The sequence below is a fragment of the Callithrix jacchus genome, chromosome 18 (assembly GCF_049354715.1).
Source record: "Callithrix jacchus isolate 240 chromosome 18, calJac240_pri, whole genome shotgun sequence".
Lineage (NCBI taxonomy): Eukaryota > Metazoa > Chordata > Mammalia > Primates > Cebidae > Callithrix > Callithrix jacchus.
The window spans coordinates 10,456,615-10,475,435 of NC_133519.1; the positions used below are offsets into that span (position 1 = coordinate 10,456,615).

At 57.9% G+C, this 18,821-nt stretch overlaps 2 protein-coding genes and 1 long non-coding RNA gene across 4 annotated transcripts; 2 read left to right on the forward strand and 1 right to left on the reverse strand.

Moving 5' to 3' along the window:
* The first annotated feature begins 2,098 nt into the window (after positions 1–2,098).
* On the forward strand, positions 2,099–15,102 carry ADAMTSL4 (ADAMTS like 4). Of its 2 annotated transcripts, none has more exons than XM_078355544.1 (18): positions 2,099–2,190; positions 4,772–4,876; positions 5,096–5,153; positions 5,431–5,786; positions 5,956–6,631; positions 6,876–6,978; positions 8,253–8,389; positions 10,483–10,687; positions 10,922–11,094; positions 11,238–11,349; positions 11,435–11,620; positions 11,783–11,912; positions 12,212–12,416; positions 12,738–12,914; positions 13,168–13,371; positions 13,491–13,670; positions 13,956–14,100; positions 14,251–15,102. In XM_078355544.1, exons 2-18 carry the CDS (start codon positions 4,857–4,859, stop codon positions 14,385–14,387), a joined length of 3,204 nt encoding a protein of 1,067 aa, XP_078211670.1. In that variant the 5' UTR covers positions 2,099–2,190; positions 4,772–4,856; the 3' UTR covers positions 14,388–15,102. The 2 variants fall into 2 exon arrangements, with proteins under 2 accessions (XP_078211670.1, XP_035135183.3); XM_035279292.3 differs by lacking the exon at positions 2,099–2,190 and adding an exon at positions 2,357–2,584.
* LOC103788965 (uncharacterized) lies at positions 2,972–3,714 on the forward strand. Its single transcript, XM_017966244.4, is given in 5 exon segments — positions 2,972–3,209; positions 3,212–3,250; positions 3,253–3,285; positions 3,288–3,410; positions 3,413–3,714. Coding segments are annotated over 5 exon segments (735 nt in total).
* Positions 7,543–10,857, reverse strand: LOC144580211 (uncharacterized). The gene is made up of 2 exons (XR_013529349.1): positions 10,469–10,857; positions 7,543–10,379 (listed from the first exon to the last, which is right to left on the reverse strand). It is a non-coding gene; the product is annotated as an uncharacterized LOC144580211 (long non-coding RNA).
* Positions 15,103–18,821: the final 3,719 nt, after the last annotated feature.

Here is an 18,821-nt window from a genome sequence, read left to right on the forward strand (position 1 = left end):
TTACAGGCGTGTGTGCCAGGACACCTGGCTAATTTTTGTGTTTTTAGTCGAGACGGGGTTTCGCCATGTTGGCCAAGCTGGTCTCACACTCCTGACCTCAGGTGATCCACCCACCTTGGCCCCCAGGTGTTGGGATTACAGGCATGAGCCACCACACCCGGCCCAATTCTTACATTTTCAAAGCATTTTATATTTTCATATCCATCATCTTCTTAGAGATAACATCTGCTTCAGCTGAGCCCAGTATTAACCTTCCCATGACCCCATTAGCTGCAGTGTCTGATCAGATCCAACTCCTTCAGGCCAGAGACTGTCTTCTTGCTTCGCCCTCAATACCATGTGCAAAAGGTGCCCAAGAAATGACAGTTCGGGGAACCAAAGACATCTGCTATTTTGTGAGGATGCAGGACAATGTTAGAGCTTCTATTTTTGTGTTTTAGTTTTTCAAAAGAGATTTTAAAATATCCAGGTATTAAAACAGGTATTGACAAGTTATTAAAAATATATATATATACACCTTTAGGTCAGACCCGGTGTCTCAGGCCTGTAATCCCGGCACTTTGGGAGCCCAAAGGAGGAGGATTGCTTGAGCCCAGGAGTCTGAAATTAGCCTGTCTTAAAAACAACAAACAAACAAAACCTTTAAAACACTGAATAGGCTGGGCGAGGTGGGTAATCCCAGCACTTTGGGAGGCCGAGGAGGGCTGATCACCTGAGGTCAGGAGTTCGAGACCAGCCGGACCAACATGATGAAACCTCGTCTCTACTAAAAATACAAAAATTAGCCAGCGCCATGTCAGGCGCCTGTAATCGCAACTACTTAGGAGGCCGAGGCAGGAGAATCGCTTTAACCTGGGGGGCGGAGATTGCAGTGAGCCGAGATCACGTCACTGTACTCTAGCCTGGACGACAGAGGGAGACTCCATCTAAAAAAAAAAAAAATCAGTGACCATTTATTATCTACTCTATGCCAGCCATTTTACATATTTTATTTATGCATTTATCTTTGAGACGAGGTATTATTCCCGGTCTCTCTCTGTCTCAGTGTGGCACGATCGTAATTCACTGCAGCCTCAGGCTCCTGGGCTCAGGCGAACCTCTCACCTCAGCCTCCGGAATAGCTAGAACTACAGGCTTTCACCACTCCGCCCAGCTTCCATATATTAATTTTTAATATAACCAATAGATGGATTACTCTTGTGGTTAAAAATTTCATAAAAATAACATAACACGTAGAGTAAAAAGCAAAAGCCGTTTTCATTCTTCCCCCCACCCTGCCCTGCTCCCCAGACGCCACCAATACTTCTGAGTTTGGAGTGCATTCTTCCAGATGTAAATGGATAGAGACATCTCCAAGCCCATCATACATATTAGATTAGTCCCACTTTGCAGTTGAGCAAACGGCACCACACCGAGGTGGAAGTATTCACCGAAGCCCACAGAGCTGGCAAGTGCCGGAGCTGAGGTTCAGAGCAAGTCAGCCTGACCCAGAAGTCAGCACGCTGTCCTTCCGCTAAGTCCCGAGTGCAAAACTTTACAGAGGAAAAACCCGAAGCTCCCAGAGGTCGCAGCAGTCCGAACCACAGGGTTCACTGCCCAGCACGGGAGAGGCAGGAGTGACTGAGCTCGCAGGGAGGCCGCGGGAGGAGAGAGCCTGCACCCACGCGGGTCGGGGGCCGCGGGCACCCCCGTCCAGGGCGCCGCCCTCCCAGACCCACGGCTGTCCCAGGCCGCCCGGCTCCTGGCGCCCCTGGAGGCTGCCCCGCCTGTTCCGCGCCGCGCTCGCACCGCCCACCCGAGCCTCTCGGAGGCCCGGGCTGCTGAAGTCCCGAGTTCCAGCTGGGCACGAGGACAGCGCCCGGCAGCGACGGCCGCCTCCGACCCCGGCCGGGCCCGCCTGGGCTTCTCCCCACTGCAGCCGTCGGGGGGCGCCCGGCGCGCAGCCCGGGGTGGGTGGCCCTGGCGAGCCGGACCGCAAAGCCGACCGTCCACACCCCGGGGCCGCCGAGGGGCGCGGGCCGGGGCGCGTGGCGGGCGGGGCGGGGGCGGGCGAGGGGGCGGAGTCGCGGCCGAGGCGGCGGTGCCCGGAGCGCGGCTCAGGGGCCGCAGTGGCCGCCGCGGAGCGAGGCTGCCGGGAGAGAGCGCCCGGGCGCAGAAGGGTTAACAGGCCGCCGGGGGCGCGCAAAGCAGGTAGAGACCTCCCCGGGACCCCGCCCCGGCCGCCCCTTCCCCGGGTCCCGTTAGACCAACGGCCCCGCGCGACCGCGTCGCCCCTTCTCCCTGCGCTGTGCGGTCGCGCCCCTGCCACGACCCCGGCCCCAGTTCCAGTGGCCTCGGACATCTTCCAGCCCCTGGGGTCGAATTCCTGGGGAGGGGGTCTGATCCCGTGGAACTCTGGCCCCATCACACGTGCAGGGAGTGAGCGAAAATTCCCCTAAGTCACATAGTAACGTTGGAAAACAGACCCACGACCTCCACGAGCGCCTGGAGCCTCCTGCCCTTCCCCCAGGACGGTGCTCTGGGAGGCTGTGCCCCGCACTGCGCTCCTTGAGTTGGAGGAGCAGGGTCGCCGTGAGGGACGCAGGTGGGTGCCCTTGATGCAGCTCAGCCTGATGGCAGAAGAGGCTGACAGGAAAGAAAGTTGTTGGCGTGGCCTCCCAGACCCAGGAGTGGAGGGCTGTGTGAGGACCAGGGAATTGAGGCACTCAGACAGAAACACAGGGTCCAACCCTTCTCCAGAAGTGCCCCATGTCACAGAGGGAAGCCCTCGGGGTGAAAGGGTGAGCCCTCAACAGGTCTCTTTCCTTGGTCTTCACTGGGTAGTGTGGGGAGGTGTGGCCAGGTGGAACCAACGTTAGTCCAGACCAGGATCTAGCCTGGCACCAGAGCGACCACCTCTGACCTCTCCTGTCCTTGTCCTGGGCCAGGAGTGACACCAGATGAGCGACATGGAAAGGAGTCAGAAGCACAAATGTGTGTCTGTTTCGGCAGGGGAGGGGGCATGGGCCCCTGCTGGGCTGCACAGGGGAGGGTGGAGTGGGACTTTTCCAGAGAGGGAGCCAGGCCTGGCCCTGGCCCCGGGAGCTCACGTCACCCCCACCCCTCACTTCTCCAGGGAACTGCCAAAGCCAAACCCAGCTCGGGACGGGATTATGTGTACTGGGTAGACCCGGGGAGAGGGGCAGCGACAAGGAATCTGGGAGGCAGAGAGCGCATGGAGAGGGGTTGGCATCAGAGAAGGGGCAGGCAGTGAAATCACCCCATTTCTTCTTCCCTCAGCTGGAGTAAGAGGCAGAGGTTGAAGACTTGGGTGGAACATGGGCCCTTCTCTGGAGACCCTGGCCTCTGCCATTCAGTCAGGGTGGAGATGCTGACCTCAGTGGCCAGCCCAGCCGGGGGAAGGAGTGGTCATCACAACCCCCTTCCCAACCCGAAGCCATTAGGCGGCTCTGGCTCAGCCACTCTGACCCCTCCCTCACATTCCAGGCCCTGGGTCTCAGGGAGGGCAGTGGGGCTAAGCGACTGCTCCCAGGCACATTCCTACCCTTCTCTTGGTCATTTTCCACCCCAGAGCTGGCCCACCTCAGCAACGTGAGGGCTCCCTGGATTCCTCTCTCGGGTGCCTTTCAGAGCCAACAGCAACAGCTTTTTTTTTTCCTGGAAAGCAGAACTAAGAGTGGGGTGAGGAGCAGGGGTGGGAAGGACTCAAAGTGAGAAGGGGGCAAGGAGAGTGAGGCTTTGTGGCTGGGGAGGGTTCCAAGTCTCACTTCTCCAGTGTTCAAAGCTGGACTTCAGATGAACTTCTCGGCTCTTCAGAATGTGAGGCCTGTGGCTTCGGCTCGAGGCTGCACCTCTCCCCCCGGGTTCCCCAGCCTGTAGAGCTGCACAGGAAGCAAATCCTCGCTGAACCAACCCGGATGCTGGCACCCGGGGGTGTTACATCGCCGGCTTCTTCTCTAGAGATTAAACCATCAATCCACTTAGCTTATCCCTTGGCCAAAAAGCGTCTGAGACGTGCTTTCCGTAAGGAGCTTATCTAAGGAGGGAAGAGAAAGCGGGAGGCAAGCAGGACACAGGCCGGGCGGGTCCTGATTCTGGAAGACCTAAGGAAGGCGCTTCTGGTGGCTCCTCTGAGAGGGTCTGCACATCCTCAGTGGGGCCTTCCTCCTCTGCTTTCTAGGTATCTGGGAGGGCAGGGGTGGGAACCGATGACAACCATTCTACAAGGAGCCCTCTAACTAGGTGTGGTAACTCACACCTGTCATCCAGCGCTTTGCCCTTGAGGCCAGGAGTTCGAGCCCAGCCTGTACAATTTAGCTGGATCCCATCTCCACCAAAAATACAAAAATTAGTTGGACGTTGGTGGTGCTCGCCTGCAGTCCCAGCTACTCAGGACTGAGGAGGAAGGAGAGCCTGAGTTTGAGGCTGCAATGAGCTTTGATGGCACCACTGCACTTCAGCCTAGGTGACAGAGTGAGATCTCCATCTCAAAAAAAAAAATGCCTTTTGTGTGTGCCTGAGCTAGCCTAGAAACAGTCCCTAGGTAGGACTTGGGGAGGAGCTAAGAACCCCCTACAGGGCTCAGGGGTGGGGACTGGGCCTTAATTGGAAGGCTGAGGTCAGCTCCCAACCATGTAGCCTCTACACATGGAAAAGGCAGCCATCCTCCCTGTTCCCATGCTGAGGCTCATAAAGGGATGGGCAAGTCTCACCACCTTCTCCATCCTCTCTGGACACTGGAGAGGTAACCGCCAGGCTTCTGTCCCTGCAGAGAGCACCCTCCACGCCCAGATGCCTGTGTAGTGTTTGTGACCAGTCTGCTCCTCCCTTGCCCTGGGGCAGCAGAGGGAGGAGCGATGGAGAACTGGGTGGGCAGGTGAGAGAAGGGGATGGGGGGGGACTGGGACGGCTTTCCCTGTCCCTGGAAGTGAGGGAAAGGGGACCACTGGGAGGGGCAGGAGAAGTGATGAGTAACTTCTGCTTTCTGAGAAGTTGGTAGTCAGGATGTGGGGAGCCTGCGGGCAGGGGGGTGCGGGTGTCGCAACACCCCTTCTGGCTCCAGTCTGCCATCCCTCCCCTGGTCTTTGGTTTGCAGGCCCCGGCTGTGTCTGCTTCTGCTTCTGTCCCTGCCTCAGCTCTGCCTGGATCAGGAGGTGAGCTCAGCCTGCCACCCTTTCGTCTCCCCCAGGCTCCCACCCAACCTCCCCAGGCCACGCCTCCATTGCCCACAGCTCACCTGCCTCCCCTGCCAACTCCCCACCTCCTTGCCTCCTGACACCAAGAGGCCGAATTCTCATCCTCCCTCTGCTACCGAATGTGACCTTGGACTGGTAGTGACTCCACGAGTCTCAGCCTTTCTCTAGTTGAAGGACAGATCAGGACAGTTCCCTCTAATCCTTCCATTTCTGTCTGACCGTTTTCTCTGCATAGATGTTGTCCGGACACTTGCTTCAGACACCCACAGAGGAGGGCCAGGGCCCCGAAGGTGTCTGGGGACCTTGGGTCCAGTGGGCAACTTGCTCCCAGCCCTGCGGGGTAGGGGTGCAGCGCCGGACCAGGACCTGTCAGCTCCCTACATCGCAGCTCCGCAGAAGCCTGCCCCTCCCTCCCCGGCCCCCAAGACATCCAGAAGCCCTCCTTCCCCGGGGACAGGGTCCCAGACCCCAGGCTTCTCCAGAAACCCTCCCCTTGTACAGGCCACAGTCTCGGGGAAGGGGTGGCCCACTTCGAGGTCCCGCTTCCCGCCTAGGGAGAGAAGAGACCCAGGAGCTTCGAGGGGCCAGGAGGTGAGGCTTGGGTGGAAGAGGTGGGCCTTGGGCAAGGTGGGTTTGTGACATGAAGGAAAGGGGGGCACAGATTGCTTCCGAGGGCGTGTCTTTGGTGCCAGGAAGTGAAGTGGGGACAAGGGTCAGAGGTGGTCAGAGCTGTGCCCCCACATCTGAAACACCTTCTCAGGTCCCGGCTTCGAGACCCCATCAAGCCAGGAATGTTCGGTTATGGGAGAGTGCCCTTTGCATTGCCACTGCACCGGGACCGCAGGCATCCCCGCAGGCCGCCCAGATCTGAGCTGAACCTGGTCTCTTCTAGAGGGGAAGAGCCTCTTCCATCCCCGACTCCAAGAGCAGCAGCATTCTCCTCAAATGGCAGCTCCCGGACTGAGCTCCCTCTCCCATCCCCCCCAGCAGAACCTCTAAGCCCTGAAACTGCTGAGACAGAAGAGCCCCCCGGAACCAGGCCTGCCCTGCCACGGCACCACCCCAGAGCCCAGGCCTCTGGCACAGAGCTGCCCTCACCCACCCACTCCTTAGGAGAAAGTAGCTTTTTCCATGCATCCCCTCAGCCCCAAAGGCCAAGTTCCCAGGGTTGGGCTGGTCCCCAGGTAGCAGGGAGACGCCCTAATCCTTTCCCTTCAGTCCCTCGGAGCCGAGGCCAGCAGGGCCAAGGGCCTTGGAGAACAGCGGGGACTCCTCACGGGCCTCACCTGGAGCCTGACCCCCAGCACTGGGACGGCTGGCTGCCCCTGCTGACCAATGGCCCCCAAGCCAGCTCCCTCTGGAGCCTCTTCGCTCCCAGTAGCCCTATCCCAAGATGTTCTGGTGAGAGTGAGCAGCTGAGAGCCTGCAGCCAAGCGGTGAGCCTCCCTGGACCTCCTCTCCCACCTCAGCCTCCAGTGTGGGCCTCCCCACCCTGAAGCTGGGTCCTCAGCTTGTCTGCTGGGCACCTGAGGGAGAAGGGCCTTGGCGTCTGACCACATCAGGGTAGGGGCCTTGGAGCTCTTCCACTGGCCTGAGCCTCCTGGCTGCTCCCCAGGGTCAGCCCTGACCCTACTCCCATTTTGCTCCCCAGCTCTGACTCCTTTGTACCCCCCACCGCAGCCCTGCCCCCCTGAGCAGCCAGACCCCCGGGCCCTGCAGTGCGCGGCCTTTGACTCCCAGGAATTCATGGGCCAGCTGTACCAGTGGGAGCCCTTCACTGAAGGTGAGGTTTCTTGCCCACCCTGGGCAGTGGTGGCTTGGAATTAGGGATGAGGGGAGAGGAGACCCCTGCTTACTCCCAGCCGGGAATGACTTCCAGCCCCTCTGCTTCCCCTGAGGGCTGTGCCTTCTTCTTCTCGCTGGGGCTGGGTCAGGAGACAGAACAGGTGGCGAATGGTCTGCAGAGGGGTTGGGCTGGGAGGAAGAGGTGTGGGAGGCACACTTTGACTCCTCTGGGAAAGTCATCACCGGAAGTCGGGTGGCTGTGACGCAGGAGGGCCATGGTGGGAGAGATCCCGCCAGCCGTGATAGCCAGGTGGGGGTGTGCTGCGCATCCTGGGCGCTATCGTATCAGTTGCTCCTGGGTTACCATCCATCATCCATCTCATTTTTGGTCTATGTTCTTTTTTCTTTTTTTTGAGACCATGTCTCCCTCTGTTGCCCAGGCTGGAGTGCAGCGGTGCGATCTTGGCTCACTGTAACCACAGCCTCCTAGGTTCAAGGGATTCTTCTGCCTCAGCCTCCTGAGTAGCTGGGCCTACAGGTGTGTGCCACCACGCCCAGCTAATTTTTGTATTTTTTTTTTTTTGAGACGGAGTTTTGCTGTTGTTGCCCAGACTGGAGTGCAATGGCACGATCTCGGCTCACCGCAACCTCCGCCTTCTGAGTTCAAGCAATTCTCCTGCCTCAGCCTGCTGAGTAGCTGGGACTACAGGCGCACACCACCATGCCCAGCTAATTTTTGTATTTTAGTAGAGAGAGGGTTTCACCTTGTTGACCAGGATGGTCTCGATCTCTTGACCTTGTGATCCACCCAAAGTGATCCTCGGCCTCCCAAAGTGCTGGGATTATAGGTGTGAGCCACTGCGCCCAGCCTAATTTTTGTATTTTTTTTTTTGGTAGAGACAGGCTTCACCATATTACCCAGGCTGGGCTTGAACTCCTGACTTTGTGACCCACTCGGCTCAGCCTCCCAAAGTGCTGTGATGACAGGTGTGAGCCACGGCACCTGGCAGGCCTGTGTTAATTGGCACCAAGACAAGCGCTCATGAGCTCTGAACACACAGAATCATGGGCGTCAGGGATGCTTCTCTCCGTTCAGAGCCCCCTTGATGGTCTCGGTGGCCTCGACTGACCTGACCACCTTCTCAGTTTGTGCAGTTGCCACATTCCCTCCATCCACGGTGACCTGGGCAACCTCAGGGTGTCCCCCAGAGCCTCTCTCAACTAACCTCCCACGAGGGAGCCTACTAACCACCTTTCTACCCTGTCCCTTAGTCCAGGGCTCCCAGCGCTGTGAACTGAACTGCCGGCCCCGTGGCTTCCGCTTCTATGTTCGTCACACCGAAAAGGTCCAGGATGGGACCCTGTGTCAGCCTGGGGCCCCTGACATCTGTGTGGCCGGCCGCTGTCTGGTGAGGGAAGACAGAATGTGTGTGCCTGCACACAGACACACACACGCATATGCACACAGACACACACATGCATATGCACACAGACACATGCATATGCGCAGACACATACACATGCATATGCACAGACATGCACACATGCATATGCACATAGACACAGATACACCCACATATGCACACACAGATACACATGCATATACACAGACATGCACACATGCATATGCACATAGACACAGATACACCCACATATGCACACACAGATACACATGCATATACACAGACATGCACACATGCATATGCACATAGACACAGATACACCCACATATGCACACACAGATACACATGCATATACACAGACATGCACACACGCACATGCACATAGACACAGAAACATGCACATATACAGATATGCACACATGCACACACATGCAGACAGATACACGCACATATGCACACAGACATGCTCAACATGGATATGCACACAGATACACGTGCATATACAGATGTGCACACACACATGCACAGATACACCCACATATGCACAGACATGCACACACATATGCACACACAGGTACACATGCATATGAGCAGATGCACAGATACACCCACGTATGCACACACATGCACACACGCATAGGCACACAGATAAACATGCATATGCAGACACACACGCACAGGCACACAGACACAGATACACCCACATATGCACACAGACATGCACACACATGCACACACAGATACACATGCATTTGCGCAGACATGCACACCCACACATGCACAGACACAGATACACCCACATGCACACACATGCACACACGCATAGGCACACAGATACACATGCATATGCAGACACGCACACACGCACAGGCACACAGACACATACACCCACATATGCACACAGACATGCACACACATGCACACACAGATACACATGCATTTGCACAGACATGCACACCCACACATGCACAGACACAGATACACCCACATATGCACAGACATGCGCACACAGATACACCCACATATGCAGACATGCACACACACATATGCACAGATACACATGCATATGCAGACATGCACACGCACATGCACAGACATGCACACATGCATATGCAGAGATACACATGCATATGCACAGACATGCACACCCACACATGCAGACACAGATACACCCACCTATGCACAGACATGCACACACATGTATGCACAGATATGCATATGCACAGACATGCACACACGCAGACACACATTTACACAGACATGCACACGCATATGCATACACAGATACACATGCATATGCAGACATACACACACGCACATGCACACACACAGAGACATGCACATGCACAGACAGATACACATGGACACAAGTGCACACACATGCACACATACACATGCCTATGCAGACATGTACATGCACATGCATAGATACACATGCACACACATGCATATACAGACATGTACACACGCACATGCATAGATGCACATGCACACAGAAGTGCACACACACGCACACACACAGATACTACACATGCACACGCACAGACATGTACACATGCATATGCACACAGACATGTACATATGCACATACATGGAGATATGCATATGCACAGACATGCACACACGAATATGCACACACAGAGATACACATATGCACACAGATGTGCACATGCAGATACACACACATAGGTCCACACACAGATGCAGATGCACAGACACATGCACACACATATGTACACAGATACAAATGCATATGCACACTGACACACACATATGCAGACACACAGATGCACACACAAATGCACATAAACGCATATGTACACACATATTTGCACAGTCTCATTCATCAATCCTGCAACAGAACACCAGACTGAGATCACTAAGGGAGAATTCTCACCTGCCAAGCTGGGCTGAACAGAGCCGGAAGGATCTGATCGGGCACCTGTCCACATCCCTGGGTCTGGCTGGGGACAGTGGGGCTGTTTTTGTGCTCTCCCTGTGGCACAAAGAGCAGGGTAGTGAGCTCTCCCAAGGGGCCCGGGGTGGGCTGAGGTGGTGTCTGGCTTTCTGTGGCTGCTGCCTCACCTCACTCTCTCCAGAGCCCCGGCTGTGATGGAATCCTTGGCTCTGGCAGGCGTCCTGATGGCTGTGGAGTCTGTGGGGGTGATGATTCTACCTGTCGCCTTGTTTCGGGGAACCTCACTGACCGAGGGGGCCCTCTGGGCTATCAGAAGATACTGTGGATTCCAGCAGGAGCCTCACGGCTCCAGATTGCCCAGCTCCGGCCCAGTTCCAACTACTTGGGTGAGCACCCAGCTGCCTTCCTTCCACTCCCATCTCTGTTCTGCCCTCTGTACATCGAGCAAGCCAAACGGAGAAGTCCAGGGCCCTGCCCCGCCTCGTGGAGGGAGTGAGGAAGCTAAGAGGGCTTGGGGAGACCTTAGGTTCCATTGGAGCTTCTATAGGCTCAGGCTGCAGGGGGGAAGAGGAAGGTATTACCGCCCTGGAATTTCCTGACCTCTCACTTCTGACCTACAGCACTTCGTGGCCCTGGGGGCCAGTCCATCATCAATGGGAACTGGGCCGTGGATCCCCCTGGGTCCTACACGGCTGGTGGGACTGTATTTCAGTATAACCGTCCTCCACGGGAGGAGGGCAAAGGGGAGAGTCTGTCGGCTGACGGCCCCACCACCCAGCCTGTGGACGTCTATGTGAGCCTGGGGCCGGGGGCAGCTGGATGCTGGGGAGGAAGGCCGTTCCCTCTAAGGGAAGAGCTGTGGGTGTCAAGATGGGAGAGGGAGCTGGTGGCATCCCCCTCTGGCCATCCGCAAACATTCCTATTTTCTCTTCTCAGATGATCTTTCAGGAGGAAAACCCAGGCGTTTTTTATCAGTATGTCATCGCTTCACCTCCTCCAATCCTTGAGAATCCCACCCCAGAGCCCCCTGTCCCCCAGCTTCAGCCCGGTAAGACTCTGACCTCTGCACCCGGAAGGAGGAGGCAGAGGGTCGGGGCAGTGGGGTGGCATCTGATTCTCCTGCTCCCCTGCAGAGATTCTGAGGGTGGAGCCCCCACTAGCTCCAGCACCCCGCCCAGCCCGTACCCCAGGAACCCTTCAGCGTCAGGTGCGGATACCCCAGATGCCCGCCCCACCCCATCCCAGGACACCCCTGGGGTCTCCAGCTGCATACTGGAAACGAGTGGGATACTCAGCGTGCTCAGCATCCTGCGGGAAAGGTGAGACCTCGAAGTGCTTTCCCCGCACCTCGGCTAAACCCCCACCTGACACTCCTGATCCCACATCCCGGATTGTGGGGCCATGCCCAACCCTGCATCTGGGACGCCACTAAGCCTGGGCTCCAGCCTCCTGCCTCCCCAGCTACCTTCTCACCCACGCAGGTGTCTGGCGCCCCATCTTCCTCTGCATCTCCCGAGAGTCGGGAGAGGAACTGGATGAACGCAGCTGCACTGCGAGTGCCAGGCCCCCAGCCTCCCCTGAACCTTGCCACGCCCCCCTGTGCCCCTCATAGTGAGTATGGCCCACAGGGAGGGTTAGGGTACTGGAAACACAGCGGTTGCCCCCACAATCTTACCTGAACTCTGCACTCAATGTGACATCTCCTGGCTGCAGAGAGACAACATGAGATTAGAAAGGCGGACGTTCCATAGGCAGCAAAAAAGCCACAGCAGCCTGAGCCCCCACAGGAACCCAGACTCCAAATGCCAAATGTGCCCACTCTCCTCTGAGGCCCCATGCGACCCCCTGCCGGGGCAGCCCCACACATCTCATCTGTCTCCTCCTCTTCCCTGCCCTGCTGGTGCCTGCAGCTGGGAGGCTGGCGAGTGGACATCCTGCAGCCGCTCCTGTGGCCCTGGCACCCAGCACCGCCAGCTACAGTGCCGGCAGGAGTTTGGGGGAGGTGGCTCATCGGTGCCCCCAGAGCGCTGTGGACATCTCCCCCGGCCCAACATCACCCAGTCTTGCCAGCTGCGCCTCTGTGGCCATTGGGAAGTTGGCTCTCCCTGGAGCCAGGTCAGTGCGCCGGGCAGGAAGGGGCTGGGGAGGGGAATGGGCACGGGGAGCAAGAGCAGAGGCTTTCCAACTACTTTTTCATCAGCAGAAACTATTTACAAACAGGGTTTCCTGTGGAACCCTGATATAGGAGTCAGATAAGGGACTGAACTAGGGATAGGGGGCCCAGGGCCCAGGGGCTCAGCCTCCTCCTCAGCCCACGAAGCCATGTGACTGCTGGGCTGAGGATGGAAGGCAGAGCCCAGTTCTGAAGCCCTAGAGCTGGAGGCTGGATGAGAAGCCCTGGGAAGCCCAGCTCCCTGATTCCCCTTGCCCGCTCAGTGCTCCGTGCGCTGCGGCCGGGGCCATAGAAGCCGTCAGGTTCGCTGTGTGGGGAACACCGGTGATGAAGTGAGCAAGCAGGAGTGTGCGTCAGGCCCCCCGCAGCCCCCCAGCAGAGAGGCCTGTGACATGGGGCCCTGTACCACGGCCTGGTTCCACAGCGACTGGAGCTCCAAGGTGAGCCCCTAACCCCCTAGCCAAGTCTTGCGTCCTGGGTGACCACGCCCAGGACACCCTCCTCAGCCTTTCCAGCACAGCTCCAACTTACGCGAGGGGCCCGGCTAGGACTCCCCGGCAGGCCTGGTACCCGGGGACGTTCCCTACCACCCAGATTCAGACCCAGGATGTGTCCCTCCCGCCCCCCCCGCCCCGTCCTGTCCTCTGTGCCTGTCACAGCAGGACCCTCACACAGACCTCTCCTCCTCCGCAGTGCTCAGCCGAGTGTGGGACGGGAATCCAGAGGCGCTCTGTGGTCTGCCTCGGGAGCGGGGCAGCCCACGGGGTGGGCCAGGGTGAAGCAGGAGCAGGAACTGAGCAGAGCTGTCCACCAGGAAGCCGCCCCCCTGACATGCGCGCCTGCAGCCTGGGGCCCTGTGAGAGGACGTGGCGCTGGTACACAGGGCCCTGGGGTGAGGTGAGCTGAGCGTCTGCTGAGGGCAGGAAGGGGGTGCCAGTCCTGAGGGGATTCCCTGTGGGCACTTGGGGCGCCCTCTGTCCTCCCCTCCCCTTCTTACCCTGTCCTCCCCGACCCAGTGCTCCTCCGAATGCGGCTCCGGCACGCAGCGGAGAGACATCATCTGTGTGTCCAAACTGGGGACGGAGTTCAACGTGACTTCTCTGAGCAACTGTTCCCACCTGCCCAGGCCCCCTTCCCTGCAGCCCTGTCAAGGGCAGGCCTGCCAGGACCGATGGTTTTCCACACCCTGGAGCCCGGTGAGTGCCTGGCTGCCCTGCCCTGTTCAGCCTGGGCCCCCAAGGGAGGGGTGCTCCTTTCACTGTACCCCTCCAGGTCTCTCTGTGCCCCACGATAAGAGCCAAGCTTTACCATTGTCCCATTTCTTGTCGACTTGGAGGACAGATGGGTCCTCTCCATCTGTGATTTCACAATGTCCTAGAAGGGTCCCCACCACCAGCTTTTGGGGAGGGAGGTGCCAGCTGGGGGTTAAGGAGCATCCCGGGCCTGGCAAAGGTCTGATAGGACAGCCGGGGTCGCCCCAGTGTTCTCGCTCCTGCCAGGGCGGACTGCAGACGCGGGAGGTCCAGTGCCTGAGCGCCAACCAGACCCTCAGCACCCGATGCCCTCCTCACCAGAGGCCCTCCAGGAAGCGCTCCTGTAACAGCCAACCCTGCAGCCAGCGCCCTGGTAAAGAGACCCCTCTCCCCAACCCCCAATAGAGTGGACTAGCTGAAGTATGGGAGGAGATGAGAAAGGACCAGTGGGAATGGGCAGCACAACTTCAGACAGGTGGGTCCTGGTGACAGTCTTGTTCCCACTGGCCTCCTCTGTCCCCAGATGATCAATGCAAGGACAGCTCTCCACATTGCCCCCTGGTGGTACAGGCCCGGCTCTGCGTCTACCCCTACTACACAGCCACCTGTTGCCGCTCTTGCGCACATGTCCAGGAGAGGTCTCCCCAGGAGCCCTCCTGAAAGGGGTCCGGGGCACCCCCATGGTTTTCTATGCCACCATCGGTCACCCAGTGATCAGCCCACTCTGAACCCCCTGGCTCTCCAGCCTGTCCCAGTCTCAGCAAGAATGTCCTCCAGGTGATGGGGGGTGGCAAGGTGACAGTGGCTTTCAGGGCTGTGGTGGGGCCTGTGTGGTGGTGTGCACAAACGCCCCCCAGGTGTGCATCGGGGACTGCGTGGATATGTGTGTGCTCAAACGTGTATCACTTTTCAAAAAGAAGTTCCACAGACTGAGGAGGACAAGACCTGTTTCCCTGAGACTCCTAGGCAGCGAGGAAAGCAAGTTTGCAGTTCCTTGCTAATGCGGGCTGCTTAGAGGGTGGTCTCCCACCAACTCCAGTTTTGTGCTCTGAGCTTCATTGCTCACGTTCAGGCCTCACATCTAAACCGCCCTGAGTCTCTGACCCCTCCCTTCTCGTTTGCCCAGTATCCCTGCCCCTGCCTCCCTGCTTAGCTAGGGCTGGGGTCAGCCACTGCCAATCCTGCCTTACCGGGGAAGGCAGGAGGACAGAGACTGCCTCTCCAGAGCAAAGCCCGGCCGGGCAGAGGGTGGAAAAGAGAAATGTGAGCATGAGAAATGTGACCGCAGCCCCAAGCCCCACGCCCTGCCTCCTGAAATGGTTTCCACCCAGAACTAATTTATTTTTTATTAAAGATGGTTATGACAAATGAGAAACGGGCTCTTCCTTGTCGGGCTGCGGGCCCCTCAGCAGTGTGAAGGCAGAAGGTGGGGGGGGGGCAGGGGAACAGCATCAGCCCAGGAGGAGAGTTTGGGCCAGAGGAACCCCGCCAGCCCCAGGCCCTGCAGGCTGGTCATGGGCCACTAGAGGTCACCAGTGCTCCCAGCCGAGGTGTGTGGGGCGCTGGGCCTCCGGGCAGCGCGGCAGCCGTGCGCTCTTTGGTGGGCCGAACCTCGCCGGGAAGTCTCTCCTTTCCACCAGGGCCTGAGCGAAGGACAGCTGGCTTGCCGAAGCTCCTTTTTCCCCTTCCTCTGTCCCCCTTTCTGCCGTCCGCATTGCCCTACGCTCCGGGGCTTCCTTCTCCTTCCTGCCCCGAACCCTTCCCTGGAGGAGCCCGGCCGGGGCGGGGGAGGAGCGGGCAGCACGGGTTGTCCTGCCAAAGCCACATTCCTCAGAGATGGCTCAGCCTGGCCTCCTCCCTCCCCCTCGCTTCTCACAAGGTAGAGAACTTGCTAGAGGCGGCCGGAGGGGGGCAGGCCTTTGCCATCACGTCGACTCCCTGACCCCGGCCCTTCGGAGGCTGAGGCCGTGTCCTGGAAGCCGCGCTGCCCGCAGGAGCAGCCCCGCAGAGCACGGCCGTGGAACACGGGCCCGCGGAAGCCGGGAACTCGCGGGCTGCTGCCCTCCGAGCACACCTGGACCCTGCGGCGGGCGACGGAGTTGCTCGAGGCGGCAGCATCTTCCCGCTGCTTAGGGGCTCGGGCTTGCTCTAGGTGAAAGTGGCTGAGAAGGGAGAATTTGGACATTTAGGAGGAGAGCAAGTGGGGAAGGAGGCAAAAGGGAATGGAGGAGAAGGAAGATGAAACTGACGTCAGCCCAGGGCAGGGAGCGAGGAAAGGGGGCTACAAGGAACGCCCAGTCCCAGAGTCTCCGCCGGGCCTAAAGTGGGGTCGGCAGGGAATCACAGAGGTGGGGGGGCCAGGGAAACCGAACCCGCCCAGTAGGTGTAGAAGGCCGAAGGCGCAGTCCTGAGACCCAGGGAGGGGTAGGGTGGAGGCTGCGGCCCTCCCAGCGATTCCTGGAAGCCCGGAGCTGGGCGGCGCCGACTCAGCTGACTTCCCCGAAGCTCCCCTCCCTCTGCTCTGGGCTGTTGCTGGGCAGGTTTGGCGTTTGGCCTGAGCCTGAGAACCAATCGCAGGTGGAGGTGCCGTCGCAGCCCCTCGCAGGGCTCCCCGGCTTCAGCACCCCCTTTCTGTTTCTGCCCGCCCCTGAGCTCCCCCTCGGTCTCCAGCCGCCGTCCTCTCAGGAGGTGGGCTCTCCTCTGGAGGTCTGTCCCCTTTCCCCTCTTGTGTTAGAGCTGGGACTCAGTGCAGCCCCTTAGGATTCCTTCCTCTGGTCACTGAGGTCAGCATGGGGTCATTGTGGCAGCTCTCAGGAAGGAGAACCTGACCTCCAGCAACCCCTTTTCCTGGCCCCCTAGAGGGGAGTAGGGTGGCCACACACGTCTTCGCTGACCTCTGAAACTCTCTGGAGGGACTTGGGAGAGCAGAAGCAGCAGCCAGAGGGCAGACAGATGTGAGGAGGGCCCCTAGGTTCGGTGCACTAGGGGACATTTAGGGAAGGACTCAGAGGAACTGGGCCCTAGAGAATTGAGATGAGGGTGGGGTGGTAATAGGAACAAACGATATGCACAAGAGAGATCAAGCATGCAAAAGGTCTGCGAAGTGCTGAGGATGCCTCCTTTCTGAGAGTGTGCTGGGGGAGGGGGTTGTGGTTCCAGTATCAGTGACACTAGGGGTGATCTGTGCTCTCACAAGTTCAGCTGGGTCAGGATTCCTCTCCCCTCCCCCTCCAGCTTCCCCAGGGTAAATACCCACCCAATTTAAGTTGCAGCCTTTGGACTGAATTTAGCTCCTGGACTTCCCCAACCCCCAGGGCTCCCTGTAAGCAGGTGCTTGCAGCTGCAGCGTGTGGTCTGGTGAAGAGTTTGAACCTCCTCCTTCCACTCATCCAGATTGCACCTTTCTGGTGTGAAGCGGAGCATAGGAACCCAGCGGCTTGTCCAGGGCAGAAGTGTCTCAGCCCTTAGCCACCTTCTCCCAGAAAACCTGTAAGAGAAGAGCCCTGCTGGGAGGCTCCAGATGGACAAGGAGGGTGGTGAGGCGGGAGAGAACCCCATGCCAGGACAGCCTCCCTCCAGATTCTCTCCAGCCACATCCTCTCATTCCTCACTCTCCCCTTGTCCCCAGGTTTACAAGTAGAGACTCCATGTTAGCGTCCTCCCCTCTAGAGTACACTGACCCAGGAAGTCCTCTCCTCTCTTTGAACCATGGAGAATCACGCTACGGTAGAGATCGTTTGGGGAGGTACATGTGGTGGGGCTTGGTGTTCCCACCCTTTCTTTTCTCAACACCCCTAAATCTACCATCTCTGGTGCTGGGAGGGGACATTGGCGTAGAAGTGGTTTATTTGCAACAGGTAGGTGATGAAGAGGTGTCAACTTTAAAGGGCAGAGACGCGTCTAAAAGAAGTAGAAGGCGTCAGGAAAGTACCTAAGTCTGTCTGTCAACAAGAGACAGAAAAAGTTTGGTTTAACCTCAAAGTAGCCAGCACAAATCCTGAATCTGACTTTGGGCTTCCTGGAGACTGGGGAAAACTCAAGAAGAGGGTGTTTCATGGCTGTCTGAGGGGGAAATGGACAAGGTCAGTCCAAAACAAGGTCTGCGTGAGGCATGGCAGTCAGCTGGGAGCATCAGCTCTGCCAGCTGAAGGGCAGATGCAGAGATGGCTGGAAGCTGCCAGGCCGAGCTGGAGAGCTGCGCTGAGAGGCCTGGGAAGAACCTGTGCCGGGGACGAAAGGCCAGGTTGGGTCCGCATGTTTGTGCGCTGGGCTCTTCTGAGCTTTACTTAAATCTCGAGATAGCTCCACTGAACTTTGAGTGAAGAGGAAAAGAAACTGGGGGAAAGGGGATGAGGTTACTCATAAAAAAAAGATGCAGACTGTACCCCTGTGACCCCTAGGCTAACAGGCTGTCCTCTTGTTGGGAGAGGCAGAGATCATATTCCCCGGAACAAGGTCACCCTCCTCTCTCCATCGCTACATTCCTCTCCCCCGCTACTGTTGGCTTTCGGCTGCTGGCCTTTTTCATTGCAAGATGAGACTCTTTTTTTTCTTCTTTGCGACGGAGTCTTGCCCTATCACCAGTTTGGACTGCAGTGGCACAATCTCGGCTCTCTGCAACCTCCGCCTCCCGGGTTCAAGCAATTTTCCTGCTCAGCCTCCCAGGTAGCTGGAACTACAGGTGCCCACCACTGCAGCCAGCTAATTTTGATATTTTTAGTAGAGACGGGGTTTCACCATGTTGGCCAGGATGGTCTCGATCTTCTGACCTCATGATCCGCCTGCCATGGCCTCCCAAAGTGCTGGGATTACAGGCATGAGCCGCCGCGCCCAGCCAAGATTCCTGTTTGGCTCTAGTAGAGGGTTGGGCAAACTTCTTGCAGCAGATGATAAATGTTACGCTTTGCAGACCCTGTCATCTCGGTTGCAGCTTCTCTTCTGTAGCAGCGCAAAGCAGCCATAGACAATATGTAAACAAATGGACCTAGCTATGTTCTAATCAGACTTGTGACACTAAAGTTTTAATTTTTGTTTTTTTTTTTTGAGACAGGATCTCTTTGTCACTCAGGGTAGAGTGTGTGGGGGGGATGCAAT